General features: G+C 41.9%; 2 protein-coding genes across 2 annotated transcripts in view; both read left to right on the plus strand.

The window, feature by feature from the left end:
- The window catches only part of LOC117448925 (brefeldin A-inhibited guanine nucleotide-exchange protein 2-like), a 76,387-nt gene extending 63,484 nt beyond the window's left edge, over positions 1-12,903 (plus strand). The window contains 3 exon segments of the mRNA XM_071203854.1: positions 7,186-7,324; positions 7,739-7,856; positions 11,343-12,903. Coding sequence (XP_071059955.1) covers positions 7,186-7,324; positions 7,739-7,856; positions 11,343-11,501 — 416 coding nt within the window. The 3' untranslated portion in view covers positions 11,502-12,903.
- Positions 12,904-13,870: 967 nt separating this feature from the next.
- Positions 13,871-17,126, plus strand: part of bcl2l1 (BCL2 like 1) — a 38,150-nt gene continuing 34,894 nt past the window's right edge. The window contains exon 1 of the mRNA XM_034086712.2: positions 13,871-14,033. The gene's annotated coding sequence lies outside the window, so the exon portion shown is untranslated. The remainder of the gene's footprint in view (positions 14,034-17,126) is intronic.

A 17,126-nucleotide genomic window follows, 5' to 3' on the forward strand; every position in this document is an offset into this window, starting at 1 on the left:
TCTATATAAGGGGCAGATGGTGATTATTATTATTATTATTATATGGAAAAATTGCGCTTTTTCACGGGAGTACTTTTCCCCGTCATTCTTAAAGTACCGATACTAATGAAACTGAGGAATCGTACCGTTTTTAACGGCAGGGTATCGCGGTACCTTTCAAGTATCGGTACACCGTGCAACACTACATCCATGTTGACCTCTCTGCCACTCTCCATGGATACAATGATGCGGCGAAAAATATCCCTGTCAAGCTTCACACACTTGGATCTGAGTTGTTCAAGCTTGGTATCTGTGCTGTATAGGCTTGAGAATGTTTTCGGTTTTCTCTTGGTGAGACTGGCGTGGAAGTCTGTGTTCGTTGTGCCCAGACATTTTTTTTCACCAACTCAGTGATAGTTTTTTTGCCAGACTCTGCAGCATGTATAAGGTCATTGAGTATCTCTTCTGAGGCAACATCACCAGTTGTCAGGGACACTAAATCATACATATGCTCTTGTTGGAAGACGTTGTATCTCTGGAACTGATCAACAAGTTGAATGACATCGTGATTATCCCTCTTGATTCTTGATTGAAGGCAGTCTTTGTGCGTCTCCTCATCATCGTCGTCATCATGTGTCAGTCCAAACAGGGATCTGGTATCCTCTGCCAAGGATGCACGTTCATTGTAGGTGATGGACCAACAGTTTCTTGCTGGATCATTTCTAGTGATGCCTATCAATCCTCCAGCAACCTTTCCCGTTTTATTGTTCAAGGCGAAGGTCGAAAGGCACCTCGTTGAAGCTGTGTTTGGTCTCCTTGGCTACAAAATCACCATCTAGGAAGCCCTGGTAGACCTCTGGTGCTGTCTGTGCCAGCTGTTCCATGTCTGCTATGAACACAGCACCCCATCTTGTGTAATGGGTGTGATCATACGCAGCAAACCAAGGCATCATGCTCTTGAAGGCTGACATGTACAGGTTCCAATCACCACATCTCAGTGCCCCGGTGAACGCAAGGAGAATAGACACAAGGTCCATGTACTGTCTCCAGAAGGTAAAGGTTGGCTTGTCTTCATTGGCCTTGTCAAACTGTACAAGGAGATCTTGAATCTCCCCAACTTCCAGCACAAGTTCCTCATAGCGTGCTGAAGCTGCTTCCATTTCTCCACTTCCTATGTGCCCAGACAGTGCATCTGCCAACTCTAAGCAACTGTTGTCGATTGTGCAGTCATTATCTTCCATCCATTGCAGAAAGCTTGGCCACAATATTCTCCAAAGTGCTTCAAAGGTTAGCTTGTGTGCACGGGCTACACGGTTCCATCCCTTTCCCTTCATGATGTTTTCAGCTGTGTTCTTTCCAAACACACCACTTTCCTCAAGGATGTCTCTCAGTCCAGAATCAGCAAGATGCTGGCCAATGACCTTTGAAAAGTTCATTTGCACATGAAAGCCACCCAGGACAATAACAATATTCTCGCACTCTTTTTGGTGATGCCACTGAAGCATCTTTGCTTTGCAGTAGAGCTGCTCATCAAAGGTTATGACTGTGTACCTTTGGCCCAGCTGTGTAGTCATTTTGTGGCAGTTTTGTAACACCGTCCAGATTGTGTCATAGTCATGTGCTGGAGAATTTATGATGGGCATCATTCCAGCTACTGTTTTTGGTGATCTGATTTTGACATAAGCTGGTTGAATCCACTCCAAGATGGAACAACTTCCGAGTTCTGTTGTCTGCACAGAATCCAGGCAAGATCCTGGTTCTTTGATTGCTTAGTTGCGTGTCTGCATCATACATTTCTGGTGTAACTGGCCCATGGAATTTTGGAGGGGGCTTCTGTGATTCCATTTTAGCATCCTTGAGCTCAAACATCCCTGGTGGAATTGAGTGACTTTGCTCTGCGTGATATCAGCTTCACTTTGGGGATTTGTTCTTGAAGTTCACTTCGTCTGAAAGCTGCAGTCTGGGAGGCATGAAAGGTTCCTTTCCCATCAAGGGTTTCTTCATTAATGTCGATGTTGTCATTTGCATACATGATGTATCCAGGGAGCTTTGCATTGACAAAGTTGTGTGGAATAAATACTCTACCATTGTCAAAGTATTGTTTCACAGCCTCGTTTGCAAAAGCAGTATTTGTTCTCAGCACTGACTCGTAGCTTATACTGTGCCCAGCAGCATGAAGTAACTGCACTAAGCCCTTTGAGCGTGTAGCTTGGTGTACTACAACTCCAATTCCAATGTGCTTTGGTGTTGGTCTTTGTCCACCAGATGCCAGGAACACAATGTCTTGAGCAATGCTGCGTAGTTTTGTGTTCACGGTTTGTTTATCCATATTTTCTTGGTCGTCATCATCAGTGCATAGAAGTCGTAACAGCAGGTACAAACTCTCAGGCACCACTTCTTCTGCATGGTGCTGATCAATCCCTCCCATTACATCATGTCTTGGGGACTCCCTGATGTCTGCCATGATCTTTAATGACACCCAATACAGCCAACTCAGTATCTCATCGTCACAACTAGCCATTCTCATTCCTTTAGTGTCATCTTGGGATTCCTGTTCATCATCCATTGTTTTCTTTAGGTTTTGGAGAGCAGCCTCAGCTGTCATTTCAGGAAATATCATCAAGGGCTTCGTTGGGCTCAATGATTGCACAAATAATGCTTTCCCTTCAAGCAATTTGTCAAGCTTAGTCTTGAAATGATGACTGTTGTATGTTCCTGGTTCCAAGTTAAAGTCTTCAATAATTTCACAGTATCTTTCCCAAACAGTTTTCAAAGAGTATATTTCACCCCTGGCAAGGCCAGTTCTCAGCTCATCTGCCACATTGTCTAAGCAAATGGCATATGGGTCTGCTCTTGGCGTAGTGCTTTGGTACTTCCTGGAGAATGCCCTGTAGCAGATAAGATGATATTTTCCCTCTGCGGCAATCAAGTCATTGACTCCTGCAAGCCTGCATCTCAATACTGTGTCTAACTGAGGCAGCTGAAGAATATTTTCCGATGTGCGTAAGACTTGAATAGTGTGGAGGTTTTCCTGAGACTTATCCTCCTGACAAAAAACGCATTTTTCCCAAATGACTGGAGCAATTGAACTTCTAGTGGAACGAGGGCGGCTTGCAGGTTCCAGTGTGTCCTTAGTGTTTTCAAAGCGCTGCTTAAGACGATCAATGACAACGGCATGGGTAAAATCAACATCTTTAGCTATAAATTATCTCAGGAGCTGGCTAGCTAACCAGTAGATTTAAACTTCCTGTGTTCTATATACATGTGTAATAGATGCGATAGCTATTTTACCAGTACACATTCTCACAAAAACTCATGTGCACACAGTACTCCTTAATTTAACTGTTGGTGAAGTGAAAATTGAGATGGAAAAGATGGAATGATCTGTGCTGCTAGCTAGCTAGCAGATGGGCTAGCTAGCTTGTAGATGGAAAAAGGTTTAGCATACCTGTTTTTTTGGCAACACTTGGTGGTCGAATCCGGAGGTAACTGTTATTTAGTCGACAATATCAGATTCGAACTATTTATTATCTCAAATACCACCCATTAGTTTGAACTGTATAACTCTTTTGCTTCACTGACATTGCTGCTGTGTTTTGCTGTATCAACCCACAGCACCCCATGTGGTAGCCTGATATTGTTTTACCATTGGTTGATTTTTTTTTAATCAATAGTTAAATGCTCCGATCGATCGGTCACCGATCGAGATCGGCCGATACTCACTCTCGACCGATCGATCGGTGCTCTCTAAACATGCCGATCGCGAGAGCCGATCGCAAGACGTAAAATACATGACACTTTTCTCTGTGTGCGGCAAAACAAGCTCGCCAAAATGGCTTCACCGGTCTGGCATTATTTTAAGGTGTCCGAAAAAGACAGTAAAATAGCGGTATGCAACGTGTATGAAGCAGAAATCCTGCAGCTCCGCCCGCCGGACCGGTAAGCGGAGCGAAACACACAAGAGTTAGACCTAACACACTTAGCTATTTTATCTACTTCTGGAACAAGCTAAACTAGTTATTATAAATTAGGGCTGTCAGTCGATTAAAATATTTAATCGCGATTAATCGCATGATTGTCCATAGTTAATCACGATTAATCGCAAATTAATCGCACATTTTTTATCTGTTCTAAATGTACCTTAGAGGAATATTTGTCAAGTTTTTAATACTCTTATCAACATATGAGTGGACAAATATGCTTAATGCAAATGTTTATTATCATTTGAACAATGACAAATATTCTCATGAATATTAAACACAACAACCTGGAACCTCTCATACAATAATACAATACAAATGGTGTGTGTGTGTGTGTGTGTGTGTGTGTGTGTGTGTGTGTGTGTGTGTGTGTGTGTGTGTGTGTGTGTGTGTGTGTGTGTGGTGTGTGTGTGTGTGTGTGTGTGTGTGTGTGTGTGTGTGTGTGTGTGTGTGTGTGTGTGTGTGTGTGTGTGTGTGTGTGTGTGTGTGTGTGTGTGTGTGTGTGTGTGTGTGTGTGTGTGTGTGTGTGTGTGTGTGTGTGTGTGAGATCGTTGGAGCTATGTGCAACTCAAGGCATATGCTCGAACGGGAGCTGCCTGGACGCTGCAATCATGAGTGTGCTGACTTCTCCTACAATGTCCTGCTGTCTGCTTCCTGCATCAAGTCAAGTGCTCGGTGCAGTTGTGGCGAAATGTCGCTCCTCTGTTTTAATTTAAACAGCTCCTTATATCCGTTAGCGCAGCTAGCTAGCACCAGATGCTAACAACAACACTGCACGTAAGGTCTCTCTCGCTCGCTCGGGCCACACAAACACACACACACGCACACACACACACACACGCACACACCCTCCCGGTCCTCCAGATGGCCAGTCGGTGCCTGCCGGTGAGCGTGGAAGTGTGGTCTGCCACAAGCGGGCGGCAGGAGCGGGGCTGTCAGCATCAGCTTGTAGATGGTATTTTAAACTCGATGCGCTCTGAAACTACGGGGCGGGCGAGGAAAAAAAATACACATGCGCTAATCGCGTTAAAATAATTAGTGGCGTTAATTTTTTTTTGCGTTTACGCGTTATTAATGCGTTAACTTGACAGCCCTATTATAAATATATTTATTCTTCACTGTCGGGTAACTCATTACTGGATCAGTGAGCTGCATGAGATACTGACAGGCTGTCAGGAGAGAGAGAGAGGGGGAGAGAGGGGGGAGTGAGAGAGGGAGAGAGGAAAAGAGAGCACTTCCGCTCATTTCTCCCGTGTTATTATCCAAAGTGAATATAAACTTGAATAATGTACTTCATTTGAATGTAATAATTAAGTTGGTTGTTGTTTGTGGAAGCTCCAGTGAATGAGCCCCATTAACTGAGTTTAAACATCACTTTAAATGGAAGATTTAACGTGATGTTTAAATCTTCCATTTAGGCCCCGCCCACTCGATCGGATCGGCGATCGGTATCGGCCGATACTGATTCCAGCGATCGGTGATCGGCCCCGAAATTGGCGATCGGAGCATCCCTAGTTAAGATCATACTTTCACAGGAGATATAATGAGGGATAATATTACAAAATTGTTAGCAATTACAGAGCAAATTGTCACTAATTTGGCAGCATTTTGAAAAAAGGTCCGATTTGACCACTTACAATGATACAATGATTAAAGAGCCTGTGACACGGTTTTCCCCCATCATCCAAACCCATCAATTTGAGTACATATTGTCCCCTTGAAAACCGTGACTGAACTGATTTTGGATATTTGTACTTTGATAACCATTAATCCTTCAATGTTGACAATTTTCTGGATCTTCTCGCGGATTCTTCAAGTCCCGCCAAATGATGGGTGACGTCATTGCGGGCACAGCGCTCCAGCTGCACCGTCCAGGATCCCAGCTTCTGCATGTAAACCTTTATATATATACAGTCAGATGTAAACGCACGACGGTGCACACAGCAGCAAGCTCAGACAGCGATGACAGGTTAATGTTGAACGTGTCTGAGAGCTCATGTGAGGCTGAAGGATCGGTTTATGTTGTATCTGTTAGAAGTTTAGGAATGAGGTGCGTCAATATGGGCGATCATGGTCATGTAGCCAGTGGTGGAATGGGACTAAAAATCATCCCGGGACTCTCGACCGGCCCACTTCGGTACCGCTAGTAAATTGTCAACGGGGGGAGTGGGGGATGTCAGGGGCGGCGGGTGCTTTAGGTAGTAAATGTAAATATGTAAATATTTGTGTCACTGCATCCTGGTAAAATACAAATATAATGTATAATGTCTGTCTTTGACATTAGCGCTGCTAGCCACCTGTGCCCTGTACTACGAAGCCAGTTCAACAGACCCTGGATATGTTTGAGTAACAAACAAACTAACAACAACAAACTAACAAACGAGATCTCGCTAAGCGGTCCGACGACGCTGGATATCAACTCGGTAAATCAAGCCAGGGTTTCTCTCTCCAGCTGAGAGCGCGTTCACGTCTAAGACACGAGTGGATCTGACTTTAATTACATTTGTCTCGAGTGTTTCGTCAACATAATGTGTTAAATAATACTTCTGCATCCAGTCTGTGACACTGTGAGTGTTGCACGGCCAGATGAGGCTGGAGAAGCTGACTCAGATAAGGAAAGATATGATATATTATGATATTATATGATTGATGATCTGATTGATGATGTAATATGAATGATAAGTGCGACATGTCGGCGTCTTCTCTGCATACGGCAGTTTAAACTGTATTTCCTTTATCCTGTAATATGACTTGAGAGATTTAAACTCCGCACACTGAGTGGATCTCTTTTCTATAGACGCCGGAGGCGGGCAGCGTCAGGTAAAAGAAGTTATTTAGCCTTCTCAAACCTGAGCCTCACGCGCCGCCTATGGGGGATGTGCTAGTGACTTATCCGACCGGCCCACTTCGGTACCGGCCCATCGGGATTCGTCCCGATGGCCAGTCCGCCACTGCACCCAGCCCACGTAAACTGTCAACGGGGGAGCCTCGCTGCGGGGAAACGGTGGACCTAGTGTCCCGATCGGAGTGGGAATAATAATAATAATCCGTGCATTTTATCCATTAATTTCCCCAACATTGTGGTAAAAAAACTACACGTTTAATCCATGTTGGTGTACTACAACTACAAAAAGCATCGGTTTGTTTTCTCATCAGGAAATGCAGACCGGCACAAACAAACGATTTTCTGTGTTTCTCCCCAATGACTGCCTCTCTCTGCCCTCAGGCTTTAAAGGGAAGTCCAAGCCCAACCTGTTGAAGCAGGAGACGAGCAGCCTGGCCTGCAGCCTGAGGATCCTGTTCAAGATGTACTCTGACCGTCAGCTGCAGGACTCGTGGCTTGACATCCAGACACGCCTGCTGCTGTGAGTGCCACAGGGTTTTGTTCACAATAAGAAAACAAACCCAAAAGCATCGTTTTTTCTATTGCATGGTTGAACTTTCCATAAATAAGCACAAACTGTGTATCAGAGAAGTGTAGCCATGTTTGTTGCTCTGAGCTGAGTAAACTGTTTTGACACATGGCTCATACCTCATTATATATTTATGAAGTGTACTCTGTGTGTGTGTTCAGCCTGGTACAGATCACCTTGTGTTCTTTGCTGAGCAGCTGCACTTGACTCATGTATTACACTCATGTGGGCTGCTGATCATTAAATAACTGGTGTTGGTGCTTTAGTTTCAAGATGTGTAGCCTAGACCTGCTCTACTCGAATAACAATAGTATACAAAACATAATATTTTGTTGATGATAATCCTGTGTGTGTATGTGTGTGTAGGGTGTGCAGTGAAGCTCTGGCGTACTTCATCAGTCTGACCTCAGAGAGCCACAGAGAGGCCTGGAACAGTCTGCTGATGCTGCTGCTCACCAGGACACTACGGCTGCCTGACGACAAGGCAGGGCCACACACACACACACACACACACACACACACACACACACACACACACACACACACACACACACACACACACACACACACACACACACACACACACACACACACACACACACACACACACACACACCTATACTTTCAGCTATATTTACATTGGAGCTTTGGGTCATGAAATCTCAACTAGTATCATACATTTTGAATAAGCCTGGGTCATAAATATAGTGGAAAGTTGATCAAATACAAGATTATTGACTTGTGTGCCCCTTGTGGACAACATGTGTAGTGTTTGCATTAGCAGCATTGCCACTTGCAGTACAGTTTACCATTTATTTTCCAACCTATTATTAATATTTATATATATTTCTGGTTCAAACTAACTGTTTGCAGGATCTATAGCAATGAGGTATTGGAGCAATTCCCAATGTAAGGTTATTACTATTATGTGACGATGCTAAAACAAGAAACATTGTGTTTAAGCCCTGAATGTAAATTAATATATTGACGTCAAACCATAAATTAAATTGACATATTACACACTAATCTTGGAGTAAAAGGGCAAAGTCAGTTAGTTTTACGTTCACAAATACTGCTTTTCTCTCCATCTGTTATATAAGTGTCCATAACAGTTTTTATATTTGTCTTGGCTGTTCATTCTTGACTATCGACGGTGCAGCCGGTGCAACGCCCATGCAATGAGAAATACAAATATATTTTGTATGTATTAGCTTGCATTTATAATGTACAGAAAACCAAAGCACAAGAGCAGCGCTCAAAAGAGAGGGAGGGAGGGGGGGGGGGGGGGGGGCACCAAAACAATATTTGCACCGGGGCCATTCACAACCTTGTTACGCCACTTATTTCACATTTCTTGGATGGTAAACACAGTTATGAGCTCTCACCTATGACTCATGCACACTCAATGTGACAGCTGACTCACTGATGAGTCACAGCAGCACATGACTCAGGGTTTCTTTCCCAAGCTGTTGCAGATTTTAGTTCAAAAAACAAGCCAGCATGCAACTTAAATCTGTAAAGTATTGGCGCCAGGCAGCCAGCTTTAGAGGAAAATGCTAACACCACACTAACCACTGCATCAACAAAAATAAAACATTATTGTTAAAGTGGACTGGATGGCACCAGCCTGTTAAAACAAATCTTTAAATTGTGTGTATTTGCCCAAATGCTATTTCGTAATTCCCTGGCCTCAGAAACACAACATTTTAACGCCCTGCTGTAAACTCTTTGGCCTCCGAGTTCCACCCACACAGAGCAGCCGCCCTTCCTTTCTCTGTCCTGGAAACATTTCCAAAGGCACTGGCTACATCTTTGGCAAATACTTTTGTCGGCTGAGATTAAAAGTACAGTTCAGCCCAATCAAATACATATTTACCCTCTTATCTTATTGTTATTTATTTTTTCTTCTTTCATCTATTCACTAACTAAAATAAAAGTACTAATAGACATAATTGAGATATATGAAATGGGACACCAAGATAAACTATCCAAAACTTTACAGACACTAAACAAAGTATTTACATATATATATATATATATATATATAAATAATAACTCACACGTGTTGAATTGGAGAGAGTAATGTTTTATACCGAGGCATTTCCAAGCTAAAACCAAAGGGGCCCTATTGTTCTTTTTGGGGTTTTCCTTTTCCTGTAATATGTTCTTATATATTTTTAAGCATGTAAATGGTCTGCAAAGGTCTGCTAAATTCCCAAACTTCCTCCTGCGGGAGTTTTTCTCCCACACTCACATGAATACGACTGTGTAACATACGTTTACAGATATGTTTAAGAAGTACAATACAAGACGAGCTCAAGTTTCATTTGTAGGCCGCATTCCATTATACTTTTTTAATTTGCTGAGAGCCGATCCAAAATGGCCCGTGGGCCGACTTTTTGGAACATTAAAGCATGGGACATGTCCCAGTAGAGCAGGGGTGGGGAACCTTTTTCCTCAAGGGCCATTTCAATGTTTTCAACATCCTCCAAGGGCCGTACAAATTATTGACCTCTGCTTAAAAAAAACTAAAATCACAGCCCATTCATTTGGCCTTTCTTTCATTCTGTGCAAAGAAAAAGCAACCTCTTAATCCAGATATCTTGCCATGACTCACGTATGCATGCATGTGCACGGTTGTGGTATGACCACCCAAACAGAAAGATATGGACACAAGATGTGTGCACATGTATTTAGTTTCCTATCCATGTGAACATGATTTAAGTGGGGGGGACCTACCTAACCTCCTCTAGGGGGGTCCGGGGGGCATGCTCCCCCGGGAAGATTTGTTTTTAAATGTTGACGTTAAAAGCATCAATCTGATGCACTTTGAGAGCAACATTAGGAGATCTATGGATACATCTCTCAGCACCCATATGAAACAGAACTGTAAACAGATTTTCTTTTTCTTTATGGATATTTTACAAATCACTCTCCTTTCAAACTGTATTCTTGTTTATTAATAACAACTTTTTTTTACTGTCATATAGTATTTTATACCTGTTTACTTTATTCTCTTATAACTATAATGATCATATAAAGATGTGCCTTTACCTCACTGGTTGTAGAAAAAGCTTCTTATATTCGTTAGCATAGCTAGCTAACCAGATGCTAATAACAACAAAGTTATTGACTGTATGATCAGTATGACAGATGAACAGATCGCCACTGGGCTTTCAACTAAAGACACAGCCACGCAAAAACTGCAGCATGTGTACGGCTCCTTATGGGTACTGCAATTTTTGGAAGTGCCGGAGCGGAGCTGCGTTCTGGTGCTCCCCGTCAGAACTACACCCCTGTCAGACATATACCACGTGATGACATGTTAGGCTTGTGTTGTGTTCAAGGACCCTGACCTTGGCCAGGAAAAACAGGCACTCACTTGTTTAATTATTTTGCGGTCTCGATTTCTTTAATTTTTTTCTATTTTGCGTGTGTTTATAAATTACCTCAAGGGCCACACCAAATTGTCTCGCGGCCCGTATACGGCCCGGTGGCCGGAGGTTCCCCACCCCTGCAGTAGAGGCACAGAATATAAATATGAACCTGGGAATGAGCCTAATAGGGCCCCTTTAACCAAATGGCCATAAACAGATCTAGCACTATCTGCGAAATGGTCCAAAAACATGAATGTCATCATACTGGACTATGATTAAAATAGGTAAGATACAATAAACACAGATATATTAAAAAGGGAAAATAATTGTAAACATTAAATGCATTTCAGAGTGAAGTAACTTGTTTGGCTATAGTGCTATTTATTATTAAGGGTGTTTAAGATAATCCACAGACCTTGTTGTACGCAGTTTCATGTAGGAACTATTTTCTTTCTGCCGAACAATACCTGTTAGCTTGTTAGCACAGGTCTGCTGTCTGAGTAGATGCAGGCCTCCTTCTGCATATGTGGTGTTGATAGTTGAGCAGAAAAGACAATTGTAAATATTTTTTATCTGACTTTCTCCTTTTCCAGTTCAAACCCCATGCTTCCTGCTACTACCCCCACCTGTGTGAGATGATGCAGTTCGACCTGATCCCCGAGCTGCGGGCCGTCCTCAGGCGCTTCTTCCTGCGCATCGGCTCCGTCTTCCACATCGCCGCTCCCGAGGGGGCCCGAATTCCCATATCCTAGAATGAGTGGGTGCAGGATCGGGTGGAGAAATCAAAAGGACATTTGTAGGTTGACACAAAAGAGACTGGAACAGACCACAGAGGAGGAAGAGGAGAACGACTGCAGCTTTTCTGTCTCTGTTCAGCTTCTCTACTGCACTCCGCTTGTAGGAAAGTCTTCACCCTGTCCTCCTCCCGTCTTTTTCTCGGGGATGAACAGCACTGTGACCAGCGCTCTCTGCTGACCGTCATTCATCGTCCCCCTGACTCATCTCAATGACAAGAAGAACTGTAAACAGATAATTTATTGATATTGTACCCGATTTTGTTGGTTTGTTTTTCTGTTGTTTTTTTTTTTTTTTTTTAACAAAAGAGGTCTTTATGCCGACGATACCATTGAATTCGATGAACCTTACATTTGCGATTTTTGGCCACCTGTGCCTGTTTGAAAATGATAACACCGTCAAGTGTCGCCCTTATTGTGAGTTTGGTGATCTAATGAAAATATGTTGTAATATCTGAACCCTCATGTGTCGATGCTCATCCCAAAGCATTGTTTGTCACTTTAATGTTTGTGTTCCTGTTATTCGGTAGCGGGCTGTTGACTGAAACTCTGAGCTGCAGGTGAGAAGAATCTGCGTCTCTTCCAACACTATCAAAGATCCCAAGCGGCTTCATTTGAGACGTCTCTGTGACACAACCGTCCTCTCGTCTTTAACATTCCATATCAATGAGATTTTTCATATTTATTTTACTCTCTTGCTTTATGATTATTATTCAGGTTGGTTTACAATGAAAGGTTGATTGCAGTCATACATTTCTTTTTTGTGTTGACACTGAAGGACTTAACAGAGTCACCTCTTCCTGGCTTTTCAATATCAGCTGGCTCATAAAATCCTCCACTTATCCATCATTCGGCCCATGAGGGGAAACAGTGGTTGTCCATTTCCCACACTCTTTTTGCACACCTGTTGCCGACAGTTTGCTCATGTATTAATGCCTTCCGGTGTATCATCTAGCTCTGGATGTTTGGAGCGCCCGTCAGTGTTGTGTCACATTCAGCAGTAGAGTTCCGGGACGGAGCAGAACCAAATGTTGCATCTACAGAGAAAGAGGAATCTCTGGATCCTTCGTAGTTTATTCCATGCCTTTTTTTTTAAAAAAGAAGGATGTATGTAATTATTTAAAGTGCATTTAAATATTTTTTGAGAAGCATTCCTTCCCTTGCAACTATGGATGTCTACTTTTCTTCCCTAAAGCTAGGGAATATATAAATATATATATATATATACAGTACATGAAAAAAGCAGACTGTAAAGTTTTCAATGTAAGATACATAGAAATGAAAGTGCTATACGGTTCTATACATAATATTGTGATGTAATCTTCCAAACATTTGGTGAAGTAATAAACCTGAATTCTGATCCACTTGTGTGCCTTTTGATTAAGTTTATGAAGCTTTAAAGCTTTAGTCCTCAAATATTTTGACTTTAGTTAATGGTTAAATAATTAACATTAATAAAGGGTGCACTCAAGAAATAGAAACGTAAAAATAAAGAGGCAAGTGTAAATGACAGTTCACTTTAAAATGTTTGCACACACATGATTTGCTTTCTTTTGTGGGGAAGTTGTTATGGATTATTTCATTTTGTTTAAAGGTAATAGTAATTATGGGGAAATATCACATCAATACAAAGAGATTGAATAACTCCAAACCAAGGGCTAAACACCTTAAAAAAAGACCAACAATACAATTTAAAAAAAGAAGCCATTTATTGTTTATATTTTGTGTAACTCTGATGTGATCTGTATTGTAGGTGTATATAATGAATTGGGATTTTGTATTGGGGGGGGGGGGGGGGGGTCTAGTGTTTAGGAGGGGTTTCCGTTCTTTCTATATAAACATGTCCACAAGGGGGCGAGCTGTGCTCAGTCGGCCTTGCGCGCGCTACATTTTGGGGTAACAAAGGTTACCATGGAGACCTCGGCTCTTACATCCTTTGTTTTGGAGAGTAAAGTAGAAAGCGGCCCAACAGCTGCTACACGGAGCTTTGTAAAAGAAAACGCCATGTTATTATTACTTTAACAAGTACATAGATAAGCAGACAATGAGGAATGTGACTGCTCAACTTACATAATTCACGTAGTGGTCAGACACCCCACAGACAAAAATGCATTTAGCTAGTTAACACTCATTCTAGCTGGGACTTTCCTCCTGTTAGCCGGCTACGCTAGCTCTCATACAAAGTTAGAAGTGACCGGTGAATTCTCCAGTTGGAGGACTGCATTTGTCCTGCTAATTCATATGTAGCATTCTCTTCACTCTGGATAAATCTCACAATTACTACCTGGGAGCTCTGAACGGAGGCTGGCATGTTGAATGCATTACGCAGAGGACGTAGTTTAGTGGGCGGATCTGAGGCAGCCAGTGGCAGGCTAGGATATCTCCGTCCGCGGCGTTAGCCAGACAGGCTAACAATGACGGATAGGATTAATACTGCCGGAGTCTGGATTGTGAGCCGCCAGACATGATTTTATGGAGCCCACCATACAAGTAAGTATGTCTTGTCAGGCTATGAATGTATTTCTAATGGCTGTGGTTGTTTTGTTGGTGAAATAATGAGCGGAAGGCTGGTAGAGTGCGGATTTTCCTCTCTGAATCCAGAGGAAGGAGGTCGACAGATTTGGAATGCGTAACCATCATTTCGTTTCCTGCTAGGTGTTTCCATCTATTTCAATTTGACGCCAAATGTATTGGCAAACTGTAGTGAATGAGTTTGCCACTGTAACACACATTTCTATGTTCAAAGTCAATGAACAAGTGACTACACCAAGACTGTATATGACAGTGACAGCCATCTTCAGTAGCCTACATAGCTGCCTACAGTGGTTTTAGTGCAGGCGGAACTGTGAGTGTATGAGGCATTGCTCAAGAATTAATTTTGTATTGATTGCTGGCGTGGTGAAGTTTATTTAGAGCCGGAACACAGGGTGGTGTCGCAAAGTGGCATTTTCCTGCATTGTTATTAAACGCCTTTGCTTTTATGTATACAGTCTAGCCCAGTGTTTATGACAGCAGAATGAAAATTGGCCTGTGCTGGCTTCAGGGGCGCTTACTAAAACCCGTTCAACCGTTTTTTAAATTGTGTGAAGTGTGTGTTTGATTACAAATGCCTATATGTTTCTCTCAAAGAAAATGCACACTTGAACTGCAATGACACGAGGCTAGAAAAGAGATTTCCAACACTCATTTATATTTTAGTAAATTTAATGAGCTCTGTCAAATATATAAAGTGAACAAAGAATGACACAGACGAACGTCCCGTCCCTATAATCGAACACTTATTATGAAGGGGTTCTATATCTATCTGTTCTTCACACTGTTGGTTAGGTTGTAACAGCAAACCTTATACTCTCATCTCAGGTTATGTTGCAACATAGCGTTTTATCACATTATGGAGGTCTAGTGGGTCTGGGTTTAAAGGCCAGCATGAACGAGGATTCCTGATATGATCGTGATCCAGATATTCAGACATCTCCGAAGGCGTCGTATTACGTAATAAGGGGGGCTGGGCATACCCAGAGAGGAGGGGGAGACGTAGGAGGATAGGTTAAAACATACACTCGCACACAAAGTGACTATTTTATAGTCTTGGATTGTGACAGCTTTTGTACACACAGACCTACTGACAGACCTATTCCGGACATTTATACAGAGGGAAAGGAAACGGAAAGAGGACAACTCATTGTATTTGTGTATATCGCGAAAGACACAACAAGGTTAGTAATCATATATGTATGTAGTCTTCATAGCATAAACATGGAAATCTGAATTGATGTGGATATTATTACATCCAAACACAGATGCGTCACACAACCAGCCCGTGGTGTACAGAGAAGGTGCTAACATCCTGGCTGTTTATCTGTAACCTTACAGTCCAGATTCCACTGTAATAAACACACTATCCCTAACTCTGCTTTCTGTGAGTTAATATTTGAACGGTTGTTTTTGCGAATGTTGCATTCAGGTTCTTCATGTTTTCGCTACTCGCTCTATAGAAGCTGCGTGCTGTTTACATCCAAGCTGTGGCTATTAAAACCCGAGCCACGTGCTGTAGCTGTGGAGTGGGGACCATGTGGCTATTGTAAACACTGCTTCCCTCTGGGTGTTCATCCGCTTAACGTGCTGTTCCCGAGTGTTTCACCACGTATATAGCCTACATTGTCTGCTTCCTAAGGTTTTGTTGTAAGTTTGTAAGACAAGTTTTTTGGAGCACCTGGCTTGTTTGGCCATGAGCGCGTAGCATCGCGCTTCCATTGTGCTGTGAGGAGGGACTACATTAGCTCTTATGTTATGTCACCAGCACTGTTTTCATGGAGCTCCTCTCCCATCCGTCTCATACAATAATAACAGTAGTGGAAGAAGTGTTGAGAATCTTTTATTCAAAAAGTAGCAAAACTGAACTCTAAAAATACTCTGTTACAAATTTAATTTCTGCTTTCAAAATCTTACTTTAGTAAATGTACAACAGTAGGCCTATACATCAACATATACCAAGTATATTCCAAAAGTATTACAGCTGATAAAGAAGGAATGTTTGTATTTACTTATATATATATATATACTGCTGCTGGATATCTTGACTTGAAATGTTTTGAAAAAAAAAAAATTATTGGCGGATTTGAAAGCTGTCAGATAATTGTAGTGGAGTATAAAGTACAATAGTGTCTTCAAGTGTAGTAACACTTGAGTAAATGTATCGCATCCTACCACTGGTCATTCTGATGTCCAGCCACCTATCAGTTGAAATGCCACTCGTGTTATAGGAAAGGGCAGGTCGTGTTCCTTTCCCTTCTGTTACAGCAGTGTATGGGATGGCGACAGGCTTCAGTGTGAGGGAGCGTTGTCTTTTGTTTCAGGATTGTAAACTCACCTAAACTCAATACACTTACTGCAGGATACTGACACAAATGTAGTACAGTCATATTATTGTTTGTTTCCAACGACTTAGTGACAACTCACTGCTCTCTCAACTATGGATGGTCAATATTCATCTTCCAATATAATATCAATACGTTTTGTTTACAATACTGAGACTGCCACTGTACTGTATTGTACTGGAAATATCTGTAAGCGATGCAGCCACACGTGTTTCTATCTCTAACATTTGACTATCAATAGGTTTAGAGGAATTGGTACAAATCAATCCTTTTGAGTAATCACAGAATGCCTGTCATCATTTACAACAGCCAAGGAGATGTTTTCAGGTTTCTTGTTTTATTTCACCAACAGTTGAAAACCCAAATATTGTTTTAGTTTACTATCATATATGGAAAAGAAAATGTTCTTTCATAAATGTTTTGTAGATGTAGATATTAGCTTTTTTAACAATCACAATTGTTCTGTTTCAGAAAATATTCAGATTGAATCAGTAGTAGTTTAACAGGAGAGTTTCATGTATTCTCAATTCTTTAAAAAAATAATGTTCACACACATGCTCAACCTGCTTATGGCCTTTTCATACCGGAAACTACAACTGCAGTCGTGTGATAAATGTGCTAGAAGTGGTTAACCCAACGTTAACCTAAGACTGCAACGGTACTTTCAGAATGTTATCAATGATTAACACAGAATAACTTAAGTATG

Source organism: Pseudochaenichthys georgianus, chromosome 7 (genome assembly GCF_902827115.2).
Source record: "Pseudochaenichthys georgianus chromosome 7, fPseGeo1.2, whole genome shotgun sequence".
NCBI classification, from domain to species: domain Eukaryota; kingdom Metazoa; phylum Chordata; class Actinopteri; order Perciformes; family Channichthyidae; genus Pseudochaenichthys; species Pseudochaenichthys georgianus.